Source organism: Antennarius striatus, chromosome 6, assembly GCF_040054535.1.
Source record: "Antennarius striatus isolate MH-2024 chromosome 6, ASM4005453v1, whole genome shotgun sequence".
NCBI lineage: Eukaryota > Metazoa > Chordata > Actinopteri > Lophiiformes > Antennariidae > Antennarius > Antennarius striatus.
In genome coordinates, this window is record NC_090781.1 from 7,522,738 (window position 1) to 7,547,686 (window position 24,949).

Genomic DNA, 24,949 nt, shown 5'->3' on the forward strand with positions numbered 1-24,949 from the left:
ATTCAGAACTGATTTTTGTACTCTTTGCATATCTTTTTGCTTATCTCTCAGGATACAGTAGCTGGTGGTTTTGGACTGACTTTTTTGCACTAAACTTTATTCTGAAACACCTTGTGTTGACTCCAGTCAACTAACCATTTATTTATTCAGTTAGGTTTGTTTTTTTAAATCGAAATATGCAGACTCAAAATGCCTGCTTGGAGTGCACAAAGTAACAGTCAAATAGAAATATAATGTTTAATATTAATTGGTATCAAACTGTTGCTCTCAGTTTCCTTCACCCAAACATCCATTCATCCACCAATGACAGCTCTGCATTTCAGGGAGGTGATGTCGCCGCGTTTTGGCGTCAACTTGAAGCAGTTAAAAGGATTTGGAGGTTGTGAAATCACGTAGCAGCTAATAGATGTCAGCGTACAGCTGATTAACCAGCTGTTTCTCTCATTCTGCCCTAGATGGGGAAGGTGTGGGGAGACATTTAAAACTCAGAGTGTCAACATCTCAGCTAATTATGTCAAATGTTTCCTCTTGAGTGAACTAGAATAATTGACACACCCAGGCAAGTCAGACATGTTGTCATATTTTTGAACTTTCAGCGGTGACGGTTTGAAAACAATGACTCAACAAACTCACTGCATTGGAATGTCACTGGAGAATCTGTTAAATTTACTGTTTGGTGAAATCATTAGACAAGACGTTAATTGTATGTTCAGTGGAAAATGAATATTGGGGTATTTACTTTGGTATGGCTTTGCCTCTGGGGATAAAAATAGAGTTTGTTGTTAAGTGTTGATTAAAATGCGACATTATTGTTGAATTATGGGTCAGAGGTGAAAAAACATTTCAGTGTGACGGTGTTTTTATGGCTGCAGCTGAAGAACAGACGGTGAATAAACCTTTCTGTTTGTTTCTGCTGGCTCTCAGGTGTCCCCAGCTGAAGTACGAACCATTAAAGTTCAACAGCTGGGTGTCTGCTTTACTTCTCACACAAATACAAATGCAGAAGCAGGAAAGAACATTTCCTTCCCCAAATTATGATATACGTACAACCACAAATCAAGCAAACACAGCAGAGTTCTTCCAGTCTGAGTACACTAGAAACCCCGTGAAGGTGCTGTCTGTCTTGCTGCTGGAGTAAAATCCATTGTACTCCGCCATTGCCATCTGGACCCAGACCTGGTCCCCAGGGATGAGGTGGAGCAGCGAGCTTCCAGACAGAGATGCCGGTTTGGGCCAGTTGCCGAAGAACTGAAAGTAAGATGCCACCGTATGGCCGTTCTTCATCAGGTCGAACTGGAGGCTGGCGCGGTAGACTGTGGCGTGGATGACAAAGTAGTAAACTCCAGGGACTTTACAGGTGAAGCGTCCTGTCTCGGAGTTGTAGTCACCCTGCTCATTGATGATGGCCTTGTCGAAGCAGACTACGCTACCTACGGTGAGGGGTAGAGGTAGACCCTCTGATAGTTTGGCGCTGAAGGCTGATTTTGGGGCTACTGCACATTCTCCCGGCTTGCCTGCGTCCCCTTTTTCTCCAGGGTCACCTCTGTCACCGGTCAGGCCTCGCGCTCCTGTCTCACCTGAGGAGGAGGAGACAAACATGAGGAGCTACTGCGGACATGTAGGACACACACACTCATCAATAAAACAAACAGAACACCTGGGTCTCCCGTGTCGCCTTTCTGTCCCTTCTCTCCTGGAGCTGCATCTCTCCCGTCCCTCCCATCTCTTCCCGGCTGACCAGGGCTGCCATGAACTCCAGGGGAGCCTGGGATACCTGGATGGCTGGTGCACAGACTGGGAGGAAGCTGGTGGTCGTCTACCTGTTTGGATAGATGGACGTGGAGGACAAGGAGGGAGTGTAGAAGGGGCAGCAGCCTTGGAGAGGCCATTGTAGCGTCACGGCTGGCTGAGAACAGAGAATATAGACAGAGCACAGTGATGGTCATTTTGGACAAAAGTCACTTCAAATCAGACAGGATTAGCAGTTGTACATTAACAGAAAAAAATCTTAATGATAATCACCATTTTAAGATTTTTTTGAGTACAGAAAGGATTCGCTGTTAAATCCAGTAACTTTAAATATGTTGAAACATATCTGAGAGTTGAAGTCTAATCAACACGTGGAACTGTTTATTAAAGGGGCCCTATTATGAAAATCACACAACTCCTAGAATCTGGTAAACAAACACTTCCTGCATCAATAGATGTTTGTTTTAGGAAGTCATGGCTCTGAACGACTCGAATCGATCACATAGCGCTAGAATCCCCGTTCTTGATGTCAGACTAGGGACTCTGTGCTATTGGACAGAGTATTGGACGATATGGATTGGTTGACATGCCCAAGGGCGTGGCCGTCCCCAAGACAGAGTTCTTTGTGTGGGACGTGAGGCAGCAGTCTGTTGAAATGGCGTCCGTGAGAAGGAGACATGAAAGTTGCTCAGTTGTTGATTGTACAAATCAACACCAGTGTTTACTTTTCATCCCATCCAATGAAGAACTGAAGAGACCGTGGTTGCATTTCATTTTTAATGGCTATGTGCGGCTACATCGCTGCTCGTCTGTTTGTGTGTGGAACCACTTCACTCCAGTCTGTTTTAGCAATGAGGGTCAGTCCAGACGGGGCTTTGCCTGAGACTGATCCTCATTCAAGGATCACTCCCAACCACACGGGACCAAGAACCTGCACCCTGGTTACAGGTAAGTCTCACCACATTTATCTTTTAGCAGTTGTCTGTTAGCATGAGTGATCGAGTTCTATTTGGCTAATTAGGTGGTACTGCTTTGTTTCGCATTTGCATGTGTGTGCGTGCACGCTCCAACACGTGTGTACATGCTGGACCTACAGTAGGTATAACACACGTAAGTTGGTCTCATATTTTTTTGTGGTTTGTTAGCATTAATGAGGTCATGTTATTCTTGGCTTTGCGTTTGAGTGCCGGACCTACAGTATAAAGCTAAAACACACGAAAGTTGGTCTCATATTTTCTTTCCTGTTATCTGTCAGCATAAACAAAGTCAACTTATGCTAGGCTACGTAGGGAGTTGTGTTTTGTTTCGTATTGTGTGTGCGCACACGTGTCAGATTCGCTTGTTTGTTCGGCGTCATAGCGACAACGCACACAGGTCTGTCCTCCTTACCCAAAATCAGAACATTGGTGTCCTGAAATTAGTGTCCCTTTTCCTTAAGCATCCTTTCAGCCCACAGCTTCAATGGACGTGGGGGGCCAAACTGACCCAGTGGACACCCATACTGTTGGTACACAGCTGTCCTTCAGGACTCTTCATTCCCACTATTGAAGTAAAGGTATGTACAAGTCATATTCCATACAATATGTTTTAATAAAGTTGTTTAAATAGACTAATTTTCTAAATATAGTTGTCTATAGGTGTTAGTGAATGCACATGTGTTGATAGTAGTTCAGTAAAAAATAATATTGTTGTGTATTAGAATATTCCAGCAAGACAGTAAGTGAAGAGTTTAGTATAAATTTTTGAGACAGATTCATGTATGTCATATATTGTTTTGGCTCCTTATGTCGTTACGTTTGGTGTACCCCTCTACAAGATCCACGTTCCAAAGGCTTTTGAAGGGACAATGCAGAGTCAAACCTCACAAGACAGAGCCAACATTCTGTTAGTGTTGTAATATTTTAATATTTCAAACAAACATGTTTTCAAATTCTGTTGGTAATTGTTCGCACCAAAACACAGTGAAAAGTAACCATACAAATAAATAAATTAGTAGCAAGTACCAGGATGTATTTTGAACACAATTTTTCTACACAAAGAAATGAATCAAACAATATCAATAACAGTAAAGATCTATCTTTGCGTTTTATTGAACAGGTTTTGTAGCTGACATGTTGGACCTCATATGTAACAAAGTCTTGGTGGACCCCGTGCCATACACAAATGAGATGTTGTCCATTCCTCTCCCCGAGAATCTGTCTGCCCAGTATGAGCGTCCGGACAAGGAGGAGGTCATTGCCAGCTACATGACCGGGTTCAACCAAGACTCGGTCTAAATCCAGGGTAGTGGCCTTTGTCTTCAGGAAACTCCTGGCGTATGTGAAGGACCCCACAGGCTGGGATGACGACCCGGATTCTGCGTCCTAAGTGGCCCCAGCACCAGCCAACAAAGGTGTGATAGGCCAGATGTCTGCACCGTCTACAGAAAAAGGACACAAAACTATTTATTTCACAATGTTTTCAATCCCGAGTATTACAACTGTTGTTGATTTCCAGATAGGATGGCTCTGTGTTCTCATTATTGTTATTGGATGTATTGTTTTATGTAAATAAATGCTTGTATATGTCAACAGAAATGGATTGTGAATACCAAAAAAAATTTAACATGTCTATTAATAAGATAAAAATAAAGGTGTCGCAAATACAATATATTAGACTTTGTTGTACCTACTGTATATTTGTCATGTGTTACTGCATTAATGAAGGAATGTCTGATGAAGCAAAATAAGACATAACTAGTTTTTATTCTGTGACATTTTTAAAAGAACGACTTACCGATGTATTGGTCTCAGACGTGAAGGGCCATACTCGGCCCTCAGTACGTGACCGGCCGTTTGTAGGGTGTACACGTTTAGGCACACAGGCTGGAACCCAGGATGTTGAGTCATGCACGGAACCTCATCAACCTCCTGCAGACGGCTCCTAACCTACAGTGAAAAACATGGTAAAGGTCATTTGAATTTATAATTGTAAAAGTAGCCAAATAGAGACATAACTTTGTGGTTTAGCTGTGAGCTTGCTACTTGTGGTATCTCCATACAGTCAGTGTCCACAGGGACACCTGTACAACAGGTGAAGACACCTCAAAATAGAGCATATATAAAGGCATCACTGCAATATGGTTACATCATTTCACCATTAACCTGGTGTGATGGTGGCAGGTGTTAGCTCTGTGTGTCTTGTCACAGAGGACTGCCTCAAATATTTAGCAGCTTAGTAACGGGTTTAATCAATGTGATAGAAAAATAAAGTAACTTAGCCGTGAGCAGAAGCTAGCATTAGCCACATGGTAATAACTATCAGAACCACCATCAGACTTTACTGTCACTTATAGAAATACAGCAACATTTTTGCAGTCAACACGTCCTTATATATACAAAGTACATAATAACACAGATATGACATTATTATTGTGTGATGAGAGGCGGGAGTAGAAACAAAAGTAGTTACCGGACGATGCTCCAGTCCTGTGATGACGCAGGTTACAAAACAAAACACAACGCAGAACCAACTAAGTACCGTTCACACGTACTAACCATTCAGAAACGTCCTGCTGCAGCCGCACAGTCGGTGTTTCTTCAGGAGCCCCCGCTTCTGGGTCTGACTCAGGGTCATAAATGTACGCCGACACGACGGGTCCTCCAAACGCCATAATGATAACAAACGTAACTCCGGTCAGTGTCCCGTTAGCCTAACGCTCTCCTTCAGAGGGGCGTGGCCCAGGTGAAGGAGGCGTGGACCAGTGGAGCTCATTAACATACTGCAGCCGGAGGCCTGAAACGAAGCGTTTTGTGAGTAGCTGAGATGAGCGATTTTGAAAAGCTGATATTTAGAAGCACAGATCACTTTAGGTCAGAATATTTGGAATAGAGTCTAGTTGGACATCTGGCAGCTGAATGACATTAAGTTAAAAATACATAATATGGGACCTTTAAAGCAGGTTCAGGTTTTGGTGATACAGCGTTCTCATAGAATGTGCTCAAAGTCATAATATTAAGACAGGCTCTGTTTCGGAGAAGGCATGTGACAAGAAGTGATGGAGAAAATGGCCAGAAATAGACCCAAACAGAAAGCAGGACTTTCATTTGGCATACATCCACTATCCAGGACACCACCCAAACTGGATTAATACCGTGACAGCATATTAAATATATTCCTGAGCCAATGATGAATCATGTCTGTTGGTTTCTGAACAGATGAGTCACATTAAAGCTTGACGAGATGCTGAAAACAAGACTTCAGAATCTCTTGAAGTCTTTCCTTTAAGTTGATTCCTGGTTTTTCCTGACGGGCCTTTTGGTCAAGTGAAGCAAACTCCTCTCAACTACAGACATTTGACTGTTTGAGTGTGAGGCAGGTGTTGCAGGACCATAAATGGAATTGATGAGCAAAACAAGAGGGCTCATTTTTTGCTATTTTTGCAACGCTGTGTTTCCTGATGGGAAGAAAGATCTTACGGTCTTGGGGACCGGAGGGCAGAGTGCGTTCCAGCTGTATATGTATTCATAAGGATTGAAAAACGTATTTCCAGACATGGGAATAATGACGTTCATTAAAATATTAAATATGCTTCTTTTTTTTCTTTTTTTTCAAAGCTGAAAGAAAGGAATGAAAAAAGAGTGAAGCAGTAAGAAAAATTGGGGAGGGGAAAGAAATACATGTCAGCATTCCTGGCAGAGTACGGGAACGGCCAAGAGGACAAATACTGTCTGAGCAGCTGTCTGCCATGGCTTGTAAGCAAACCTCATGATTCGAAACAGATTTTCAGTCGCTGCTGAAAAAATGAGTCCACCGTTTCTAGACCACTGAAAATAGACCTAACCGCTGGTGTTTGATTAGCTGAACTCTTCATCATCTGAATGATTGAGTATGTTAGAGTCAGATCAACCACTAGATTTTTCGTAAGACACAAATCAAAGAAATCCAGTAGATATTTATCATAGTTCAATTTACTTATACATTATTTAACCAGAAAAGTCCCAATAAGATTCTAGTTGTCTTTATCCAGGGAGTCCCACCAAGATGGCAGCATAATTATTGAAAATGGAATAAGAATAGAAAATAGACAAACAAGAAAAGAAGTCATCCACTTTATTGTTCCTCTGTGGGAAAATTATTGTCTTACTCTTACTGTATATATATACAGTATATGGACGTTGATATACAGTATATATATACTGTATATATATACTGTATATATATATATATAATTATTTATTTGTTTGTTTATTTTATATACACACACACAGGCACACACACAGCATGCAATTTTTAATATACGCTGTGGGAGGTAGAGCGACGCCCCGAAACGAGCAGCTTGTGGGGGAGGTGAGCTGACACCTCCCACTGCCAGCTCACACTCCAAATGTTATGGGTCTTGAACCGTCAGCTTCCGGTCCCCGGTCCAAGTCTTAGTGGACTGAGCTAGTGCTGCCCCAAACATGTAATATAATACAATATGATGTAATATAATATAATATAATATAATATAATATAATATAATATAATATAATATAATATAATATAATATAATATAATATAATATAATATAACATAACATAATATAATATAATATAATATAATATAATATAATATAATATAATATAATATAATATAATATAATATAAAGATATACAAGAAAATACTGCAACCAAATAGTCAAAATTTACTCAACTCAACTATTTCACAGATTAGGATTATTAGGATTAAATGAGTATATAAGGATTATAAATAGACGATACGACATAAACAGTACTATTAATCAAAATCAACATCAACATGCTTAAGATAAATGGTTATTCAGTTGCATTTCTTTTGTTGATGATAGTTTATGTACAGTATATCACATTAATATATATGAAATAATGTGTGCATTTTGAGGGCTTTGATATTGTATTTTGTACCAGGTCAGTAATCACATTTAAAAAACCCACAATGAAGAACTTTAGTAGACTGAAGGAAAACCCAGGATATACAAAAAGATTTCCAAATTGTTGTGCAGATTTCACCTAATTGTCCTAAAAGTTTATAAACTGGAGAACAGATGCAATTCATTGTTCAGGATTTTAAAAAAAGAAAAGAAAAGCTAACTCACCAGATGTGCTGAAGTCTTTGAGGGCTTCTTCTGATATTTGTAAGAATCCAGTGAAAACTGTTACGTCTGACCTCAGTGGACTAAAACTAAAGGGAAATGATGACATCCAGTTCGAAATGTGGATCGGTGGGAGGGAAAGAGAGTGAGAGAGCAAGAGAGAGAGAGAGAATGACACACACACACACACACACACACACACACACACACACACACACACACACACACACACACACACACACACACACACACACACACACAGGAGAGGAGGAGAGGGGAAAATGAAATAGCCAACAGTGAAACACAACCATGATAAAATCAACAGGAAAGAAGATAAGAAAAGTTTTGGAGATGCTGATGAATGGAATGTTTGGACACAAGAACAGAGAGTTCAGAGGACTGTGGTCAGAAAAACTGAAAATAGGAAATTCACTTTAGGTATATCACAAACATCACTCCTAAGAAGTACAGAAAACAGACTAATACAGTCGTCAGCTGACTGAAGGAAACTGTTCCATATTCCTCTCTGTGAGTTCCATTGTCTACCTGCAGGATGAGGCTGTTTGCTCCATCTACATACTCTTCACATCCTCTCACGGAAGACTCTACATCATCAATGTGTTTTACCTGAAATCCCTTGGCAGCAGCATTAAGGCCTTTTTTATATAAATGATAATTATTATTGTAATTATCTTCAGATCTTCAGATTACCACAGCTGTATCCGCCGCAGCGGGTCACGGGGAGCCGGAGGCCTATATATATATATATATATATATATATATATATATATATATATATATATATATATATATATATATATATATATATATATAAAAACTCATAACAGCATGACTGTTATGAGTTTTGGCTATACAACTTTTATTCTGAAAAAAGGAAGTATGGAACTTTTATTCTGAAAAACACAAACCGGAAGTTGTCGTTTGTCGCTGCAGACATGAAGCGTGATGCTTTCACGGCCAAGTAGCGCAGTGTTCAGTATTTGAGCTTGTGTTGAGGGATATAGTGATGAAATACATCGAGTTATCGTGAGTTTTATTAAATGTTCGCGACAAGGTTCGAATATTAGTTAGCAATGAATTGTAATGTCTGCGTTTGCTAACAGAGCTGGGGTGGATGGACCCCCATGAAGACCGGATCTAGCAGCAGGCTGAAGAGCTCCACGGTGCTCCAGCACCATCATGGCCACTGGGCTGCCAGGGAGGGTCCTGTGGAGAAACATGCATCCAGTTCCGGGGGGTGTCATGAGTGTTACTGGTATTATACTGTAGATGGTGCAGGTAACGTTAGCTGCTGTTCGTCCAAAGGAAAATTCATAATGACTCCTAGTTTATGTTCAGGGTTTATTGTCACTCTTTATTATTCAAAATCCAAATCTAAACTGTTGTGTGTGTCATTTTTATGGTTCTCTTGGGGGGGAAGTAAAACAAATCATGTTTTCCTGTTTTTTCACAGGTTGTCTTCTTGACTGCTATCACCCTAATGGAGACCTTGAACCCACCACTCTGACTGGAGCGTTATGTTCTCCCGAGAAGAACTGGACAGTGAACAGAACAGTATTTTCCGCACTATAAGGCGCACCTAAGGGCCTTTGATTTTCTCAAAAACCGACAGTGCGTTTTATAATCCAGTTTTGAAATAGGCCATTCATTGAAGGTGCACCTTATAATCAGATGCACCTTATAGTGCGGAAAATCCTGTAGTTGCCATGCGGATCAGTCTCTGCCAGGGCCTGCTGACCGGCGCCATCATCCTCAACCTCCTCATCCTCTACTATGTTTCCCGAGCTCAGCAAAAAATGATGGACAAGAGGAAGGAGCTGGGCCGGGGCGCGAGGAGGGCCTCCCTCCCAGCCTCTGGACTGGCAGGAGGCCTGGGGATGCTGGCTGGAGCTGGTGGTGACCCTGGGGTGATTGGAGGTGAAGGCCACAGTCGTGGCCCCCGTGTGACTGTTCTTCTCCGGGAGTTTGAAAACTTTGAGAATTACGTTGGAGATGTGGCGAATTCCTTCCTTCGCCAGAGACCTGAGCTTCCTTTCCTAGCTGTGGCCGACACGTTGCCGTACCCCCCACTGGTGATTCCAGAAGGAGCGCGGCTCCTGGTGCTCTCCCCCTCCCCTGATCAGCCGCCGCAAACTCACCGGCCAGAGTTCCACGTCCAGACGGAGTTTGTGCTGCTGGTGCCTGATGGGGTGGAGCTGGAGCAACATCGCTCCGTAGAGAGGCTGATCAGGGAGCTGGAGGGTGAGGGTGGGGGGCCTGTGAGGTTGGTAGCTGCGCCTGTGTTGGCTCGATCCGCCGTTCATTGCCTCCACCTGCGGGTGAACCTCAGAGAGTGGACCGCCACCTACTCGCCAGCTGCGTCTGGCAGTAGTGGGAGTGTGTGTACGGCCTTGCAGGGAGACGCCGTGGTCCTCATGCGAACGGAGGACCTGTTCAACCTCTCCGTCCCTCTGGGACGGCCCCTCTTCTCCTCGCTCTTCGTCCAGACAGCCTTGAGGGGCTGGAAGGTGAAGCTGCTGGAGTGTCCGTGTTTCTCCTCCAACCACCGCCCCCTGTTCAGCTCCGCACACAACCAGTGGAAAGCCGACACCCGCCTCAAGGAGGCCACCGGGAAGCTGATGAGGAGCTTCGGTCTGAAGCGCCTCCTGCTGCCCGAGGGGAAGGAGCAGTGGTACGGCTGCAGCAAGGAGACGGCTCGCTGCTTTGGCACGGTGCAGGACGACACCCCCGACTACCTGTATCTGGATCGCTGGACACCCCCCTGCTGTCTGCGAGCCCTTAGGGAAACCACTAAGTATGTCATCAACATCCTGGAGTCTTCCGGTGTGCGCTACTGGCTGGAAGGGGGCACGCTGCTGGGGGCTGTCCGCCATCAGGACATCATACCGTGGGATTACGACGTGGACCTGGGCATCTACCTGGAGGACGTGCCCAACTGTGACCACCTGAAGAACCTGGACTCGGGTTCTCTGGTGGACGCTAACGGCTACGTGTGGGAGCGGGCCGTGGAAGGAGACTTCTACAGGGTTCAGTACAGCGAGGCCAACCACCTGCATGTCGACCTGTGGCCGTTCTATCCACGCAACGGAGTGATGACTAAGGACACGTGGACAGAGCACAAACAGGACGTGGAGTTCCCAGAACACTTCCTGCAGCCTCTGGTGCCCATGTCCTTCGCCGGCATCACTGCCTACGGTCCCAACAACCACAGAGCCTTCCTAGAGCTCAAGTTTGGAGAAGGGGTAATCGAGAACCCCCAATATCCCAACTCTGCCAAAAAGAGGCTGGACAGAAGCAAATTATGAGATACTTTTATAGCATACTGTAGTTTGTTTACCAGATGAGGCAAATATCTTTTTTTTTTTTTTTCAAAAATGACAGCTGTTAATTTTACCAAACTGAAATCCTTTCAAAAGTTCGAATGTCAGAGTCAAACACTGGATTTATGACATATCATTTGAAATCTGTATCTGTTGTAATATACAGTACAAATATTATTGTTGTAAAGATCAATCTTTAAAAGCTACAACACAGAATCCGAGCATATGTTTTTGAAACTTTAAAACTCCATAACAGATATGTTATTTTCCGTTTGTCTTTGTATGAATGTTATGACATTTGCCACGTAACCATGTCACTATGTCAACATGAGAATAAAGTCATCCAAAGCAGATGAATCATAGATACTGTAAATGAAGGACAGTGTGGATTTTAATTGTTTAGACTGAGCCACCATAAAAATGGAATTTAAATATAGAATTTTTAATTCATAGTTGGTCATAAAAAGCACCAGATCCCCTGGGCAGATATCTCCTGTGCTGTTGTTTGTGTATGATACATCGTGTCGCTTCAGTTCATGAAATGGTCAATAAAAGTGTTGCAGTGTATCCGTGTGTTCATTGACCAGTTTGTTTTTAGGAGAGACAACAAATCCAGTTTAAATACAGTAAATGTATGTGCTGGCGACTCCTCTGGGGTTTACCCTGTCTCACACCCGTAGCAAGCTGGGATAGGCTCGAGTAACACCTGAGACCCACAAGGTGGAAAATAAAGACAAAAAATGGATAATTGTAGTCGTGATTGCTTGGTTTGAACACTAGATGGCACTAAAGAGCAGTTACTCCAACTCCTCCCCTCTGATGACTGTTTGCATGTTTATGAGCATTCTTGAGCCAGATGTGAAGAACTGTTAAAAGTGTACGGTTTTACAAGAAAAACGAGAACGAAACATCACAGGAATGCAGATTGATAAAAGCTAAAGCGAGGCCACTAAACTTGGCGGTAATGTTTCTCTTCAAGTGCCTCATATGAAGTACTGGAAAGAGCATTGCTCATGCAGTCTGGGTAATGGGACACCACCGAGGCCATGTGGGATTATTTTTGGATTCAGACCCAAAGCATGTCTCACAGTCTAGTTTGATACTCTGGCACGGCCTCTGGAGTTGATTGACTGGAACATGGTGTTCTGGAGATTACAATGAGACACTAGCATTTCAGTGACAGGATTTTAACAGTAGCAGCAAAAAAAAAAGAAAGAAAGGAAACTCATAGCCAAACAATTTTTTAAAAAAAAGATCTTTATTTAATCTTTAATCTGACAGAACATTGAGATTAACAGCAGGAAATCTGAAGCACAGCCCCAATAAAGTCTTGACAACCATCATATCATACAACAGTACTCCAACCAGACTGGACAGACATCCACATGGCCCATCTCGGAGAGGAATGTTAACATCTTCACAATCTTGAAACAAATGCAGTCAGTGGAAGCTGGAGTTTTCATGACATGTGACTGTAGAGGTAAAAAGTCAACGATGATTTCATGGATAACCGTCAATGCCAAGTCTGGAAACTAGTAAAAAATAAAGCTAAGAGATGCGGTTTTGAACCCACAGAAAAAGATAACGGTTCATACTTTCAGGCCATAAGGGTGCCGTATAGCGCTTTAAACATCTAAAAGACAACATGGATAGAAGGGTTTACCATTCAACATTAATCATATACATAGATACATAACTTTATTGCAAAATATATGCTTTTTTTAAACACAGAATTGTTAGAGTAAACCCAGTACAACTTGTGTAATCAGCAGTACAGCAACCATGAAGTCGTTTGGAGGTTTCAGAATATTTGCTGCCAGATGTGAATAGAAAACAGACACCAAATGGAAGCACCATCTACATCTACTACCTAAAACCAAGACTGAAGAACACAAAAAAAAAAGAAAAAATTCATAGTTTCTATCATATCAAGACTCAATATACTCTTTTGACTCTGACCTGGGAAATAAATAAGAATTCTAAAACGAGTAATTAACTACAACAAGGTTTATGATTGGACAAGCTGACCTCCGCTGAAGTCCTAAGGGTTTTCAGTCGTCGACGAGAAGCTGCCCCCCGCTTCCGGTACAGTGACAGCAGAGATACCCCTGCAGAGGAAAGACTTCACACACACCACGTGAGGCCACACCACACAAGCAGATTGTCTTTGCTTCATCATCACACGCTTTAAAACGCATTTGTGCATCTGAGACGTCAAGGTGTGTGAAACTTTAAATGTAAAACAAGGATTTTTTTTTTAAAAAAGGTGGGGGCACACCTCCCTGGAAATATCACTCAGATGGACTCTACTGGAGTTCAATGCATTCTTCTGGTTTGCTAGGTCTGTGTGATTGGTTTTTTTTGGTCTTGGAATATTAAAGCCACAGTTGAGAATGAGGTTGTGCAGGATTCCACTGTAACAGGTCCGTCTGAACAGACTGAAAAGCTCAAAGGCCGCGTGTGTGTTCAAGCATTGAGAGTCCTTGAGATCATTTGCATCGTCTTTGGGATATTGAGGACGTCTCATTCGGTGTGCATCAGATGACAAAACTTGTGACATCAGCAATGTTTGCTTTTTCTCAACGATTTTGTGCTTGAAGACCACCGTCATCAGGCAGCCAGACATAAGGTTAAGAAAAAACCAAACAAAAAAACTATAAATACATTTTTGTGCATTTTGTCATACACACATCCTCAATCATTTACCATGCACGGAAAGAATGTTATATAGCACATATAAGACCTATTTAAATAGAACAGAATAAATCTGCATGAAAGTGACCATAATCATGTATAACAAAATGCACAAGTGAAGTACCGACGCTTTTATATGACACTTTCTAAAACGTTCACGCCCATATCAGATTGTTTCTGAACAATTTTTTTTTTTTAAAAAAAGGTTGATACAACAAAAATATTTTCAAAGCAGTGGATTAAGGCTGGAGAATATATGTACAAACTTAATCCTGCCAACTGAAATGGGGTGTGGCGTGGTCCGACAATTTTTAAAGTCAGGAATGTGTGCAGGTGGTTACATGGCTGTTGTGCGCTCATGCTAGTTGCAGTCAGAGTGACTCAGCCGGTGGATGAATCCATCTTGCGTCCATTTCTCACTGATGAATGTAGAGACTTGGATTATTATCAACACTAAATCAGACATTGCAAACATCCTGCACATTGCTGGTCCTGCCTCTTGATGTCGAGATCAACACCTGGTTTATACAACTTGACCACACAATGAGATTCTGGCTTTAAAATTGATGAGGGCAAAAAAATTTATATAAATAGAAAAAAATTTAAAAAATTTATGTTGAAACAGCACACTAGCCAGACTAATGTGCAATACCTCAGGAAGGAAATGTCACTATGCATAATGTAAATTTCTGGATTTTTTCTCCTGAATCGTTGCTCTCTGCCTAGAAACATATTGCAGATGCAAAGCATTGTTTTCTCTGCGTTTTTCTCTAGCATACATGTTCGTCTGCTCTCCTCACACCCGTTTCTCCAAGGAAAAGAAAAAGAAAGAAAGCCAACTGGAACCTCAGGTTTCAGATTGCAAGGGTTTCAAATAAACAAGAAGATCATTAATGATGCCAGCAGCCGGATTACAACACAGACTCGGATGGAGCCTCCTTATCGACCTCTCCATTGCCGTGACCCTTTTTCTCCATGAGCGGTGAGTGTTCAGGAACAGGAAGCTCTCCGTCCAGCCTGACTTCTGTCAGCTCTGTTACTCCTCCTCTTTTGGCCGACCGATCTTGAAAGAACTGCAGGAGGCCGGCTCCGAAGGCATCGCCCTCTACATTCAGTACCGTGCAGGTACGATCACTGAAATTGGAGAATATGAACGCGGTAAATCGAAGCGCCTCAAACAGCAATTTATTCATTATATGAAACTATATGAGTGCATATTTTATAGGTTTAGACAAGAGCTTTTGGAGGATGTCATAAGTGTTACTAGCAGTGACAAAGGTCTTGTACTCACACGAGCCAATCAACAGCCAGAATGAGAGAGATGTCATTGGTGGGCAGTCCGACGGCCTCCAGGATGATAGCCAGGGTCAACACACCTCCAGCAGGAATGCCTGCCGCTCCAACACTGGATGCTGTAGCTGTCACGCTAACACATTAAGAGGGAAGGCAATGTTACGGTAGCTGGTTACGGTAGCTGCGTGGAAGCAAATCAGCAACATAATTACTGTACTCATCTTCATTCAGGATTTTTTTTGACACTTTACAAAAGACAAGCCAAAATCCTAACCCTGACAAAGTACAAAGTATTTCTACATCTCCCTCCTCATTTCCTGTGGCAAAAGAAAAGATTTACACTGAAGTTTAAAATCTTAGACATGTTTGTAGGAGGACCACTGACTCAGTCATCCTTGTTTTGTTTTTTTTCCAGGCAGAACTTTCCACCCTTGGACTTTTAGCCATGCCTCTGGAGCAGGCAAACAGAATCTGCCGGAGAAACTCAAACTGATTTATATGGGAGTTTAGAAGAAGGCCATGAAAACCTAATCTAAAAATCAATACTGGAACATTGTGGTATGGGATCAAGTATAAATATGTCTCTTGTTTCTAGTTAATTGCCAGACAGATGATTTCTTCACAGTCTCAAGTCCATTATTAGATTTTAAAAAGCCTGATTCAAGAACAATGAGATAAAGATTGTTACCAGAGAAAACCTTTATTCAAAGTCTTCCTGCTCTTGAATCAAGAAATTAATAGAGGGGAAAAAATTGTATCTCAGCGTGAAGCGGACACTATCCACCCCTGTGCCTCCCCTGAATATTTTCTGCTGTAACGTGAACGTCCAACAACGGGAACAAGACGTCAGCATGAGAAGAAACATCCAACTGTGTAAATCATAATTTTACTTGCATTTATTTTTTTTAATTCACGTGGTTTCAGCACTCACAGGATGGTGATGACTTGGATGAAGTTGAGGGGACTGTTGTTCAGCTGAGCGATGAAGACGGCGGCCACGCACTGGAACAGAGCCGCTCCATCCATGTTGACCGTCGCTCCGATGGGGAGGATGAATCTGCTGATGTGCTTAGACACGCCGTTATTTTCCTCCACGCACTTCATCATCAGGGGAAGGGTGGCTGAGCTAAAAAGGGGGGGGGGTGAAGAATAGGTAAATGTGTGTGGAGGCAAATGGCATGTGCATCTGTGTTTGTAGAGAGAAGGCGGGTGTGTTTTTAGAACAGGAGATCCTTGGTACGTTTACAACCAGGGAGAACAAACAAGTGTGTGTGTGTTTGGGCGCAAGGGAGCCAGAGACGTAAGAGGCGTGGACTTGGTTACCTAGAGGCAGTTCCAAAGGCAGTTGCCAGCGCGGTGAATATTCCCCAGAGGAATGTGTAAGGGTTCTTCCTTGTAATGATGAAGTAAATCCCAGGAAGCACAATGAGCCCATGGATGGCGTGCCCCACGATGCAGCACGCGATATACTTCCCCAGACTGGCAAACAGTGAACCCACATTGTCCATCTCAACAATCTTGCCCGCTACGAGGAACATGATACCCAGAGGGGCATACCTGTGGAGAGACGAGAGGCGTGTGAGGGGGGTGAGGAGGGGGGCGGTGAAGGGACAGGACAAGAAAAAAGGCTATCTCATGTTGGTTTTGTACTGGTTTTATTCTAATCCCTCCTAATAAAAAAATATGCAACTCATTCTCACCACATGATCCAGGACACCAGCACCATGGTGGCCTCGTTGAAGGAGTTGAAGAACTTGATGAGGATCTCTCCTTCCTCCCCCAGCTTCCTTAGAGCTATACCAAACACGATGGCGAACACCACCAGACCCAGAATGTTCATGCCGTCCTGGTTCGTTCCGATGGGCACCTGAGATACGAGGTAAAACAGTCAGGACACAAATCATCGACGTGCAGACAGGTTGGTGTTCTAGTTGACCATTAATGGTCTGTTAACCTTTTCCTCACCTTTTCCACCGTGATATTGAGGTCTCCATCTGTGCCATTCTTGGTAATCAGTTTGTAGCTAGTTGCATACTGGATGGGGAATAAAAACAACTTTAAATATTCTCTTATATGAATATTTACTTTAAATGGGTTTCAAATTGTCCAAAACTTACTGATTGAAAGGCAGCAGATACCAGGTTGGAGGGGAAAATGTTTCTGTGGGGAGAGAAAAAAAAAAGAATAATATAAAACAGATGTATTAAAGATGTCTCTCCTTTGGAGAGGATACGGTTTTAATTACAGGGGTAGAAATGGAATGTTTGAGAATTTAAGAACATAAAAACCACTTTCTGTGCCTCGTTTTCATTCCTGCTGACTCCACAGACACTGATTAAAAAATATAACAGCAGAAGTCGACCGGAATCAAAAACATTTGATTTTTGAACTATTAATTATAGGGTTAAAAAAAAAAAGAAAAAAAAACTTGCTTCTGTTTTACAGCATTTTTCCTCGATGATATCCCATAGTTAGCAGCTATATTCTGGCAAACAAATGGAATCACATGGTTGATCATGTGGAAGAGATCAAACATGAGAGATTTTAAATATTTATATCCTTCCTGGCCCCCACCCCCTAGTCCTTTATCCAAGCCTCTCTGACATATACAGTCAGGCTAAGGCCGGTCCAACTATAGGACCCCTTAAACTCACCGATATATTTAGACTAATGAGGCATTAACTTAAATCTCTTTTCATCCAAAAATTCCATTTCATTGGAACTTGTGCATCAAATTAAAACATGTGACCGCCTGCCTGCCTGACATGGAAGCACGAGATGTGTAACTGGATCACAAGCTGAATTATAGCTGCGCTGCAAAGCAGCAACGGAATAAAGTCCATCATGCTTTAATTGTTTAGATACTCACATGGATTTACTTAGAATTGTGTGCTTTCATTGCGCCATGCGTCATGCAGATTTGTTTTAATGCTTCGTATCTTTAACACAGATTTCAGAAAGAGTTTAAATGCTAGTTGGAAGTAAAAAAAAAAAAAAAAGTCGCAACTGAAAACAGGCAAAAATGAGTTTGTTTTTTAAACAATTTTTGTTTCTCTTTTTTGTCAGTCTGAACTTATTTTCCACACTATAAGGCGCACCCTAAATGACCTGTTCGAAAACTTTTTTCATATATAAGGTGCATGCCAGTTGAGAAAATTAGTTTTTTAGGTGCGCCTTATAGTGCAGAAAATACTGTATTCTGAATTTGATTAGACCAACACATCTGAAAGTTCTGATGGGTGCAACAAACCCTGTAAAAGAGGAAACTTCCACGCGCAAGAGGCCACCGTGTTGTGAATGGGTACGAAAGTGTCACTAATACTTTCCATGATTACATAAAGTTACTGTGAGGAACTGGTGATTTTTCTAGATCAGGAGTCACCAAATGGTGGACCGCGGTCCGGATCCAGACCACGTGATGGTTCTGTCCGGACCCGTGACCACTCCATGATAAATTCATAAGATTAGATTTTCTTGGAGAATTTGTTCCGACGGTTGCGGCTACAGACGGCGGACGCTGCTCCTCCAGTTCATACGGTAATAACTCCACTCAGTTCAGCCAATCAGATCGTTTGTATACCTGCTCTGTCAGCACAACAGGAAGCGAGACACCGCTACGGCAGAGCAGAGGAAGGGAGACGGTGAGGACAGCATAGCTCCAAACGAAGAAAGGTTAATGAGGAAAACCGCTGGTTAGCAATGAGTGGACAGAGAAATTCATGTTTATTCTTCCGTCAGGCAGTTCCAAACCACCGTGTCTCATATATTCCGAACACGTAGCATTAATTAAAAATTCTAACATGAAGCGCCGCTATGACACAAAGCACAGAGCTTTTGAGCAGTTATCCCCTGAAGCCTTTTTGGTTGACATTACATCACATCTCAGTGAGATCAATTTAAAGCTGCAGGGCCAGAATAATTCAGTTGCTAAACTTCCCTGAAAGGTTCAACAGCTTCAGCCTTAGGCAGCAGCTCCTCCTGCTAATCCAGAATCCAAGTATTGCTCTAGACTCTCCAATGAACAGCTACATGTCTGCTTGACAATGAGTCCATTCCAACAAAGATTTACCTAAATGACTGGCAGGCCAGTCTCATGCCCCTTTCTCTCATGGAGGAAGTTGTTTGAATTTTTCCTCTGAAATAGCCACTTTTTATTTATGCTTTCTGAAGATGTTGATATTTTTTAATTGAAGTGCAGACCTTCAGTTCTTTAGGCTGCAAACTCTTTAAATTACAACCAAAAAAAAAGTTCAGCTCTGCTTGCACTTTATCTTTCATTCTGAGGTGTGCGTGTATTCTTCAATCTTACATAAAGGCTTTAAATTTATTTGCCTGCGTCTACTGTTAAGTATGGTCAAAGAGCTACTTGTGCAGTCAGTTAAATAATATCCTGCATTGAAAATTGGTAACTGAAAATGTGGACATAGGGCCAGCTATAAGACACAAACTGGACTTGGGTTCGGCCCTTTTTCTAAGAGGAAATTTTAATAACTGGTTGATTAATTTAACCTCACAAAAATGAGCTACTACATGTCATCAGTGCTTCATTGCCTTGTCATAGCATACAGCGTTTCCATCCATTTAAAATGCATCACCACTGAATATCAGGATTGTCAATCAAAAGGCAAACTCGAGTCAAAACTGCTAAAAAAAAAGTGACAAATTTAACTGATTAATGAAAGGCTATGTCCACACGTAGCCAGATCTTCTTGAAAACGCTACATGTTTCGAAAAAATCTCCGCCAACACATAACCGCAAAAAAATATTGCATTTTCGGAAATATCTGGGGCCTAAAAGTGACTTTACATGCACTTTTTTGGTGCTGTGGTCAGGAAGAGGCGCAGAGACTCACTAACTTATTCCTAGCAGTTCCTCTGATGAGCAGCTCTCTGGAAGCAGCCTCCCTTCATGAGCCATCGGACTCAGAGCTGAGGTGAAGTCATCCGATGCTGGGCAGGAAGCCAGATGTGACGCCTAACAGCATCCTGTTCCATTGAGTAACTGAACGACTTCTTTCTCTCACTTTATAATAGATACTGTACTTGTCGAAATAGCTAGCTTGGTATGGATGTTTTAGCATTAGGAGCACCGAAAACAAAAATCTACTTTGATCGGAATTTGTTTCATTTATGGAGATCCAACTATTGCAACGTTTAATTTGAAAGTCACAGCTGGACAGTTCATCAATCCCGGGAATAAACATTTTAACTCAAACTATAAATATTACTGTAAACATCATATCACATTTTTCCTTGTGATAAACTAATTATTTAATGTTTTGTTCTTATGTGACCAGTAAAGACGAAACACCATGTTAAAATACTCTCGTGAGTGAAGAGGAGTTGTGTAATCGATCACCCAGTACGTCGTGACCTCAACGTGGACGATGGCAATTTTTTACCAAACTTGCGGTAATCCATGAGTGTTTGGGGAAAAACCAGTCAGAAAGCTCAGGGATTGGTTGAATCTGCATGATGCAATCATGACACCTCAGCTTCCCGGAGCAACCACCTCATTTTTTTCTCATGATGATTTTCGGAAGCTGAAAGGGAAATTCAGCTCTTAATTTTAACTGTACTGGGAAACAACTTTATGCCCAGTGATGACCTGGATCTACAGGATGCTATGACGGATATGATAACATGTTTTGCATCGTAAAAATCTCTGGTTAATGTCATTATGCTTTCATATCTTGAAGCAACTCGTTTAACTTGACCAATAAAACCCCAGGTGACCCCTGCCCTGACTGATAGCAGTAATCCATGAACACAGACCGTATCTTATTTAAGCAACAAAGTAAACAAAGAATAAATGATAAGGACTGTCAACAAGGATACAGAGGAGTGGTTTCAAAGTCAAACATAATGAAAGTATTGTTAAACAGGAATGGTCTTCTAAGGTGTGTGTCTGAACAATGATCAGACCGTCTCTACGATGAGACGAGCAGCCAGTCATCATGACAGCCACAAGGTTTCCCTCCAGTCCTATGAAGATGATCTGAGGCTGCTGTTCTGTGCAGAGGCGATCATTATCAAGAATTTGAACAGGGAAATGTAGTTAAATAACAAACAAATGTTACACTGATTCTACAAGCTGATCTTACACAGCATGTCATAGCTCATCTGCCATTTATACATCAAACTTGTTGGAGCAGTTCCTTTCAGTAGATCTGTAAATTATGGTTGAGATATTAATGTCTCATTCAAAAGTTCCTTTGCCGAGTTTCAGCAAAGCTAAAACACAGAATCGAACTTGAAATGCAGTACGTAAAATTCAAATGATGCCCAACCCTACACGTGACAACTCCATTTCAAACAAACCCTCCTTTAAATGGCATCTGCAAGAACGCCTCAGCTGGGGGCTGTGAGCAGCTTGGTGAATGCCAACCATTCCAGAGCAGCGCATCGCCATCAGCACCCAAGAGGCCAGAGGATGATGGAGTCTGAGGCGTCCACACGATGCCGGAACTTTTTGAAAACGCAACTTTTTGAAAACGATTCCAAGTCCACACGACAGCGTTTTCAAAAAAATCTCCATCCACACGTAAACGCATCAGTGCGTTTTCAAAGACGGCTATAAGCATGCCAAACCATGTGGTGGCAGTATTGAGTCAAATTTTATCCAATAGGAATCCTCCGTGTTGTTGCGATTACGCCTTCCGTCCACACGACAACGCAGATATCCTGAGCGAAAATGAAACTTTTTGAAAACGCTGGCCTAGGTGGGTTTTTTTTTTTTAATAGCTGGGTCTGCGTTATCATGTGGACGGCCTATCCGCAACTTTTTAAAAACACTGACGTCTTGCCTTCGACGAAAAACCTCTATGACTTCATACTTATGGGCCCGTGTGTTGTGACAACAAAACACGGGAGGGTTCCTATTAAATTTGATAAATTTGATAAAATTTGACTCAATACTGCCACCACATGGTTTGGCATGCTTATAGCTGTCTTTGAAAACGCACTGATGCGTTTACGTGTGAACGGAGATTTTTTTGAAAACGCTGTCGTGTGGACGCGAATCGTTTTCGATACGTTTTCAAAAAAATCCGTCATCGTGTGGACGGGGCCTGAGTGTAATGACCCACAGAACACCTGGATACACAACTGACCTGTACATGCAAAGATAATATGAAGGCATCTCCTCCTTTGTAAAGGAGAAGGTCAGACACACACGTCACACAATGCAGTAACTGGTAATGTGTTCAGGTTTAACACACTTAACAATAACACACCCATCTAATGAATGGGCTGCTGGCTCAGACAAAGATCATCAGGACACTGAATAATTTTGGGGGTTAAAAAAAAAAAAAAGGTGGGTAAAAGAGGAAAAGTGCTGCTTCACAGAAGACGTTGTGTGAGACAGTACTTTAATATGAAGCACTGTCTAAATAGACTGATGACAAACTATTGAAATCTCTTGGTCAATTGTTTGTGTACTCTGTCACCTCCCTTTGTAGCAGAAACGTGAGCCGGGACTCATAAATATGACGTGTTAAAGAAGAGCCGCCTGGATCCAATACAAGACGGAGAGAAGATCTGCATAGAATTTATTTTTGTTTTTTATCAGTTCTGAATATTTATATCATCACACTGGAAAAGGATCTCACAGTATCAAACACACACACACACACACAAACACACCGCGTTTGACAAATTTGGCGCACACAGTCCACAACACGTGTGTGGGGCTGGACGGCCAAAATGTGACCAAAAAACAAGTTTTGTGACGTGATTAAAATAAAACGCCGTAAAAGGACAGCAGCTATCCTCCCGGATAGCCTCGATCACCCACAAGCTGATGCAACTGCGTAAAGCCCTTACAGCACACACACGGGGAAACGACACGACACACGTGGTTTGACGAGACAGCGGGGAGAAGTCTGACGTAAAAAAAACTTATTTTACAAGTCTGGAGTTTCTTTAGGCGAAGCGGGCAGGTGTGGAACTTACCTGATCAGATCTAGGAAGGAGTCTATCACTTCTTTGGGTTCAGGGACGTTGTCGTCCAGCGCTTCGATTTTGGTTATGGACACCGACCCCGGCGCCACGATGAACGCCATCACCACCCCGATGGAGGAGGCGATCAACGTGGTCACCAAGAAGAAGAGCATGGCCCAACCACCGAGCTTCCCCAGGGCTTTAGGGTCGATGCTGGCGGCCCCGGACACCAGGCTGCACACCACCAGAGGGATGATGATCATTTTCAGCAAACGGATGAGCAGATCGCCGGGGAAGCCGATGTAGATCATCTGGGTTCTGGAGAGGGTCACGTTGCGCACGGCGAGGCCGATCAAAACTCCGATGATGACCCCCGCCACGGTGAGAATCACCAGCAGATTAGCCATCACGATCCTCCTCACCCGCCGCGACAGCGGCTCGGGAGCCTTCCTCGGAGGGCTCGTCAGTCCGTTGGCAAGCGCCTCGCCGTTAGACGTCTTTCCTTCTTCTAGGTCCATTTTCTCTGGCGTTTTGTGTGTAAAGTTAACGACGTAACAGAAAGAAAGAAATTATTACGTAAGAACAACTGTCTCTGTGATGGAACTCACTTTAATGGCGACGAACACACGCCACCTGGTCTACGTTCGCCAGTACTTTGATGTCTGTCGAGCCAGCGCCTCTTTTTACAGGAGCGGGGGAAGCCCCGCCCCCTGTGACGTAAGGAGGGGTGTGTCTGAATATGATGCAATAGGAAATACTGTACTGTGTCAGTTGTCTTTCCATTATGTTATAGCGGTACATTCAATGACTGTATTTAGAGCTTACAGCTGTATGTAATATAGTAGGAAAATAACAGCGCATGGTTGTTGCTTATAGGCGTTAATTACAAATTAAATTAAATTTTAAATAATTGTAAAAAAAAATATTCCCACGCATTTATACAGTACAGTTTTTTTTTTAATGTATATGTTGATAAATTATACAACTTTCAGGAATGCAGTGAAAGACGTCTGTTAAATATGTAAATTCAAAGATTCACGGTTATGTTTCAGTGTGGAAGCAGATAATGTCAGGAGAAAACGTAATTTTCTAATGGCCTGAGGACCTATCTGTGGTTCTAAACTGTTCTGGAGCTGTTTGGTGGAAGACTGGTCACGTGATCGTGATTGAAGCACGAACTTGGTCAAGTTTCTCAAAGTGTGAAAAAAAAAAGGAAAACAAAATAAATACCACAGCAAGACAACCTCACAATAATGACGCATTTACAGTATAAATATATCTAAAAAAAATTGTCAGCATTGCTGTCTTTTTGACTTTTTTTTTAATTTCTGTCAATTTTTGAAAATAAATAAAATTGAAATGTATATTTTGACTCATTTTTGGTTAAATTAGAAGCAACATCTTTTTTTTTTATATTTGACATTTTGACTGAAGACAATCGTGTTTCCATTTCTCATCATGTAAAATGCTATTTTCACTGCTCTTTTTTTTTTTTTTTTTGGTGTATTCAAACCCACATTGGATAAGCATCACTGCACCCTACATGGTGCACGCTTTACTGCCAGATTACTGCTCAGATTGACCTGCTGCAAATCCCATGGCTGTCAAAATCTATTACGTAATCTTTAGATGAATACATTTGTGCATATCCATGACATGACACAGCCAAGAATGTTTAACTGTAAACTAACCGACTGTGAATCTGGTAACAATATTTCACACCGGAAATGAAAAACACAAATCCATGCCATTTACATTGTGCATTTGCATGCGCTGAACTGGTTTGCATTATCTGGGGTTGCAGAAGAAGAGGCTTTGCCTGTACAGCTGTGGGAACTGC

At 42.2% G+C, this 24,949-nt stretch overlaps 3 protein-coding genes and 1 long non-coding RNA gene across 6 annotated transcripts; 2 read left to right on the forward strand and 2 right to left on the reverse strand.

Moving 5' to 3' along the window:
* Positions 1 to 223: 223 nt before the first annotated feature.
* On the reverse strand, positions 224 to 7,964 carry c1qtnf5 (C1q and TNF related 5). 2 transcript variants are annotated; one of them, XM_068317324.1, is made up of 3 exons: positions 7,844 to 7,964; positions 1,658 to 1,906; positions 224 to 1,577 (listed from the first exon to the last, which is right to left on the reverse strand). In XM_068317324.1, the coding sequence occupies exons 1-3, from the start codon at positions 7,947 to 7,949 to the stop codon at positions 1,057 to 1,059; spliced, it is 876 nt and encodes a 291-aa protein (XP_068173425.1). In that variant the 5' UTR covers positions 7,950 to 7,964; the 3' UTR covers positions 224 to 1,056. The 2 variants fall into 2 exon arrangements, with proteins under 2 accessions (XP_068173425.1, XP_068173426.1); XM_068317325.1 differs by having other exon boundaries at positions 1,658 to 1,902; positions 7,844 to 7,919.
* Positions 1,914 to 4,512, forward strand: LOC137596637 (uncharacterized). Its single transcript, XR_011035564.1, has 4 exons — positions 1,914 to 2,697; positions 3,188 to 3,304; positions 3,566 to 3,633; positions 3,847 to 4,512. It is a non-coding gene; the product is annotated as an uncharacterized lncRNA (long non-coding RNA).
* Positions 7,965 to 8,787: 823 nt separating the features above from the next.
* fkrp (fukutin related protein) lies at positions 8,788 to 11,829 on the forward strand. Of its 2 annotated transcripts, XM_068317481.1 has the most exons (3): positions 8,798 to 8,887; positions 8,965 to 9,139; positions 9,315 to 11,829. In XM_068317481.1, the coding sequence occupies exon 3, from the start codon at positions 9,568 to 9,570 to the stop codon at positions 11,164 to 11,166; it is 1,599 nt and encodes a 532-aa protein (XP_068173582.1). In that variant the 5' UTR covers positions 8,798 to 8,887; positions 8,965 to 9,139; positions 9,315 to 9,567; the 3' UTR covers positions 11,167 to 11,829. The 2 variants fall into 2 exon arrangements, with proteins under 2 accessions (XP_068173581.1, XP_068173582.1); XM_068317480.1 differs by having other exon boundaries at positions 8,788 to 9,139.
* Positions 11,830 to 12,420: 591 nt separating this feature from the next.
* Positions 12,421 to 24,383, reverse strand: slc1a5 (solute carrier family 1 member 5). Its single transcript, XM_068317008.1, has 8 exons — positions 23,122 to 24,383; positions 17,286 to 17,328; positions 17,134 to 17,202; positions 16,869 to 17,035; positions 16,492 to 16,725; positions 16,100 to 16,294; positions 15,167 to 15,301; positions 12,421 to 15,009 (listed from the first exon to the last, which is right to left on the reverse strand). The coding sequence occupies exons 1-8, from the start codon at positions 23,625 to 23,627 to the stop codon at positions 14,787 to 14,789; spliced, it is 1,572 nt and encodes a 523-aa protein (XP_068173109.1). The 5' UTR covers positions 23,628 to 24,383; the 3' UTR covers positions 12,421 to 14,786.
* Positions 24,384 to 24,949: the final 566 nt, after the last annotated feature.

Bases quoted from the DNA above. Each gene is read 5' to 3' on its own strand.
- c1qtnf5 (XM_068317324.1), bottom strand. From the start codon at position 7,949: ATGTCATCATTTCCCTTTAGTTTTAGTCCACTGAGGTCAGACGTAACA. The intron at 1,907-7,843 runs GTGAGTTAGCTT...CTCTGTTCTCAG, and splicing joins CAAAGACTTCAGCACATCTG to CCAGCCGTGACGCTACAATG. The intron at 1,578-1,657 runs GTGTTCTGTTTG...CCTCCTCCTCAG, and splicing joins AGGCGACACGGGAGACCCAG to GTGAGACAGGAGCGCGAGGC.
- fkrp (XM_068317480.1), top strand. From the start codon at position 9,568: ATGCGGATCAGTCTCTGCCAGGGCCTGCTGACCGGCGCCATCATCCTC.
- slc1a5 (XM_068317008.1), bottom strand. From the start codon at position 23,627: ATGGACCTAGAAGAAGGAAAGACGTCTAACGGCGAGGCGCTTGCCAAC. The intron at 17,036-17,133 runs GTGAGGAAAAGG...CTCGTATCTCAG, and splicing joins TCAATATCACGGTGGAAAAG to GTGCCCATCGGAACGAACCA. The intron at 15,302-16,099 runs GTGAGTGCTGAA...TTAATGTGTTAG, and splicing joins ATCCAAGTCATCACCATCCT to CGTGACAGCTACAGCATCCA.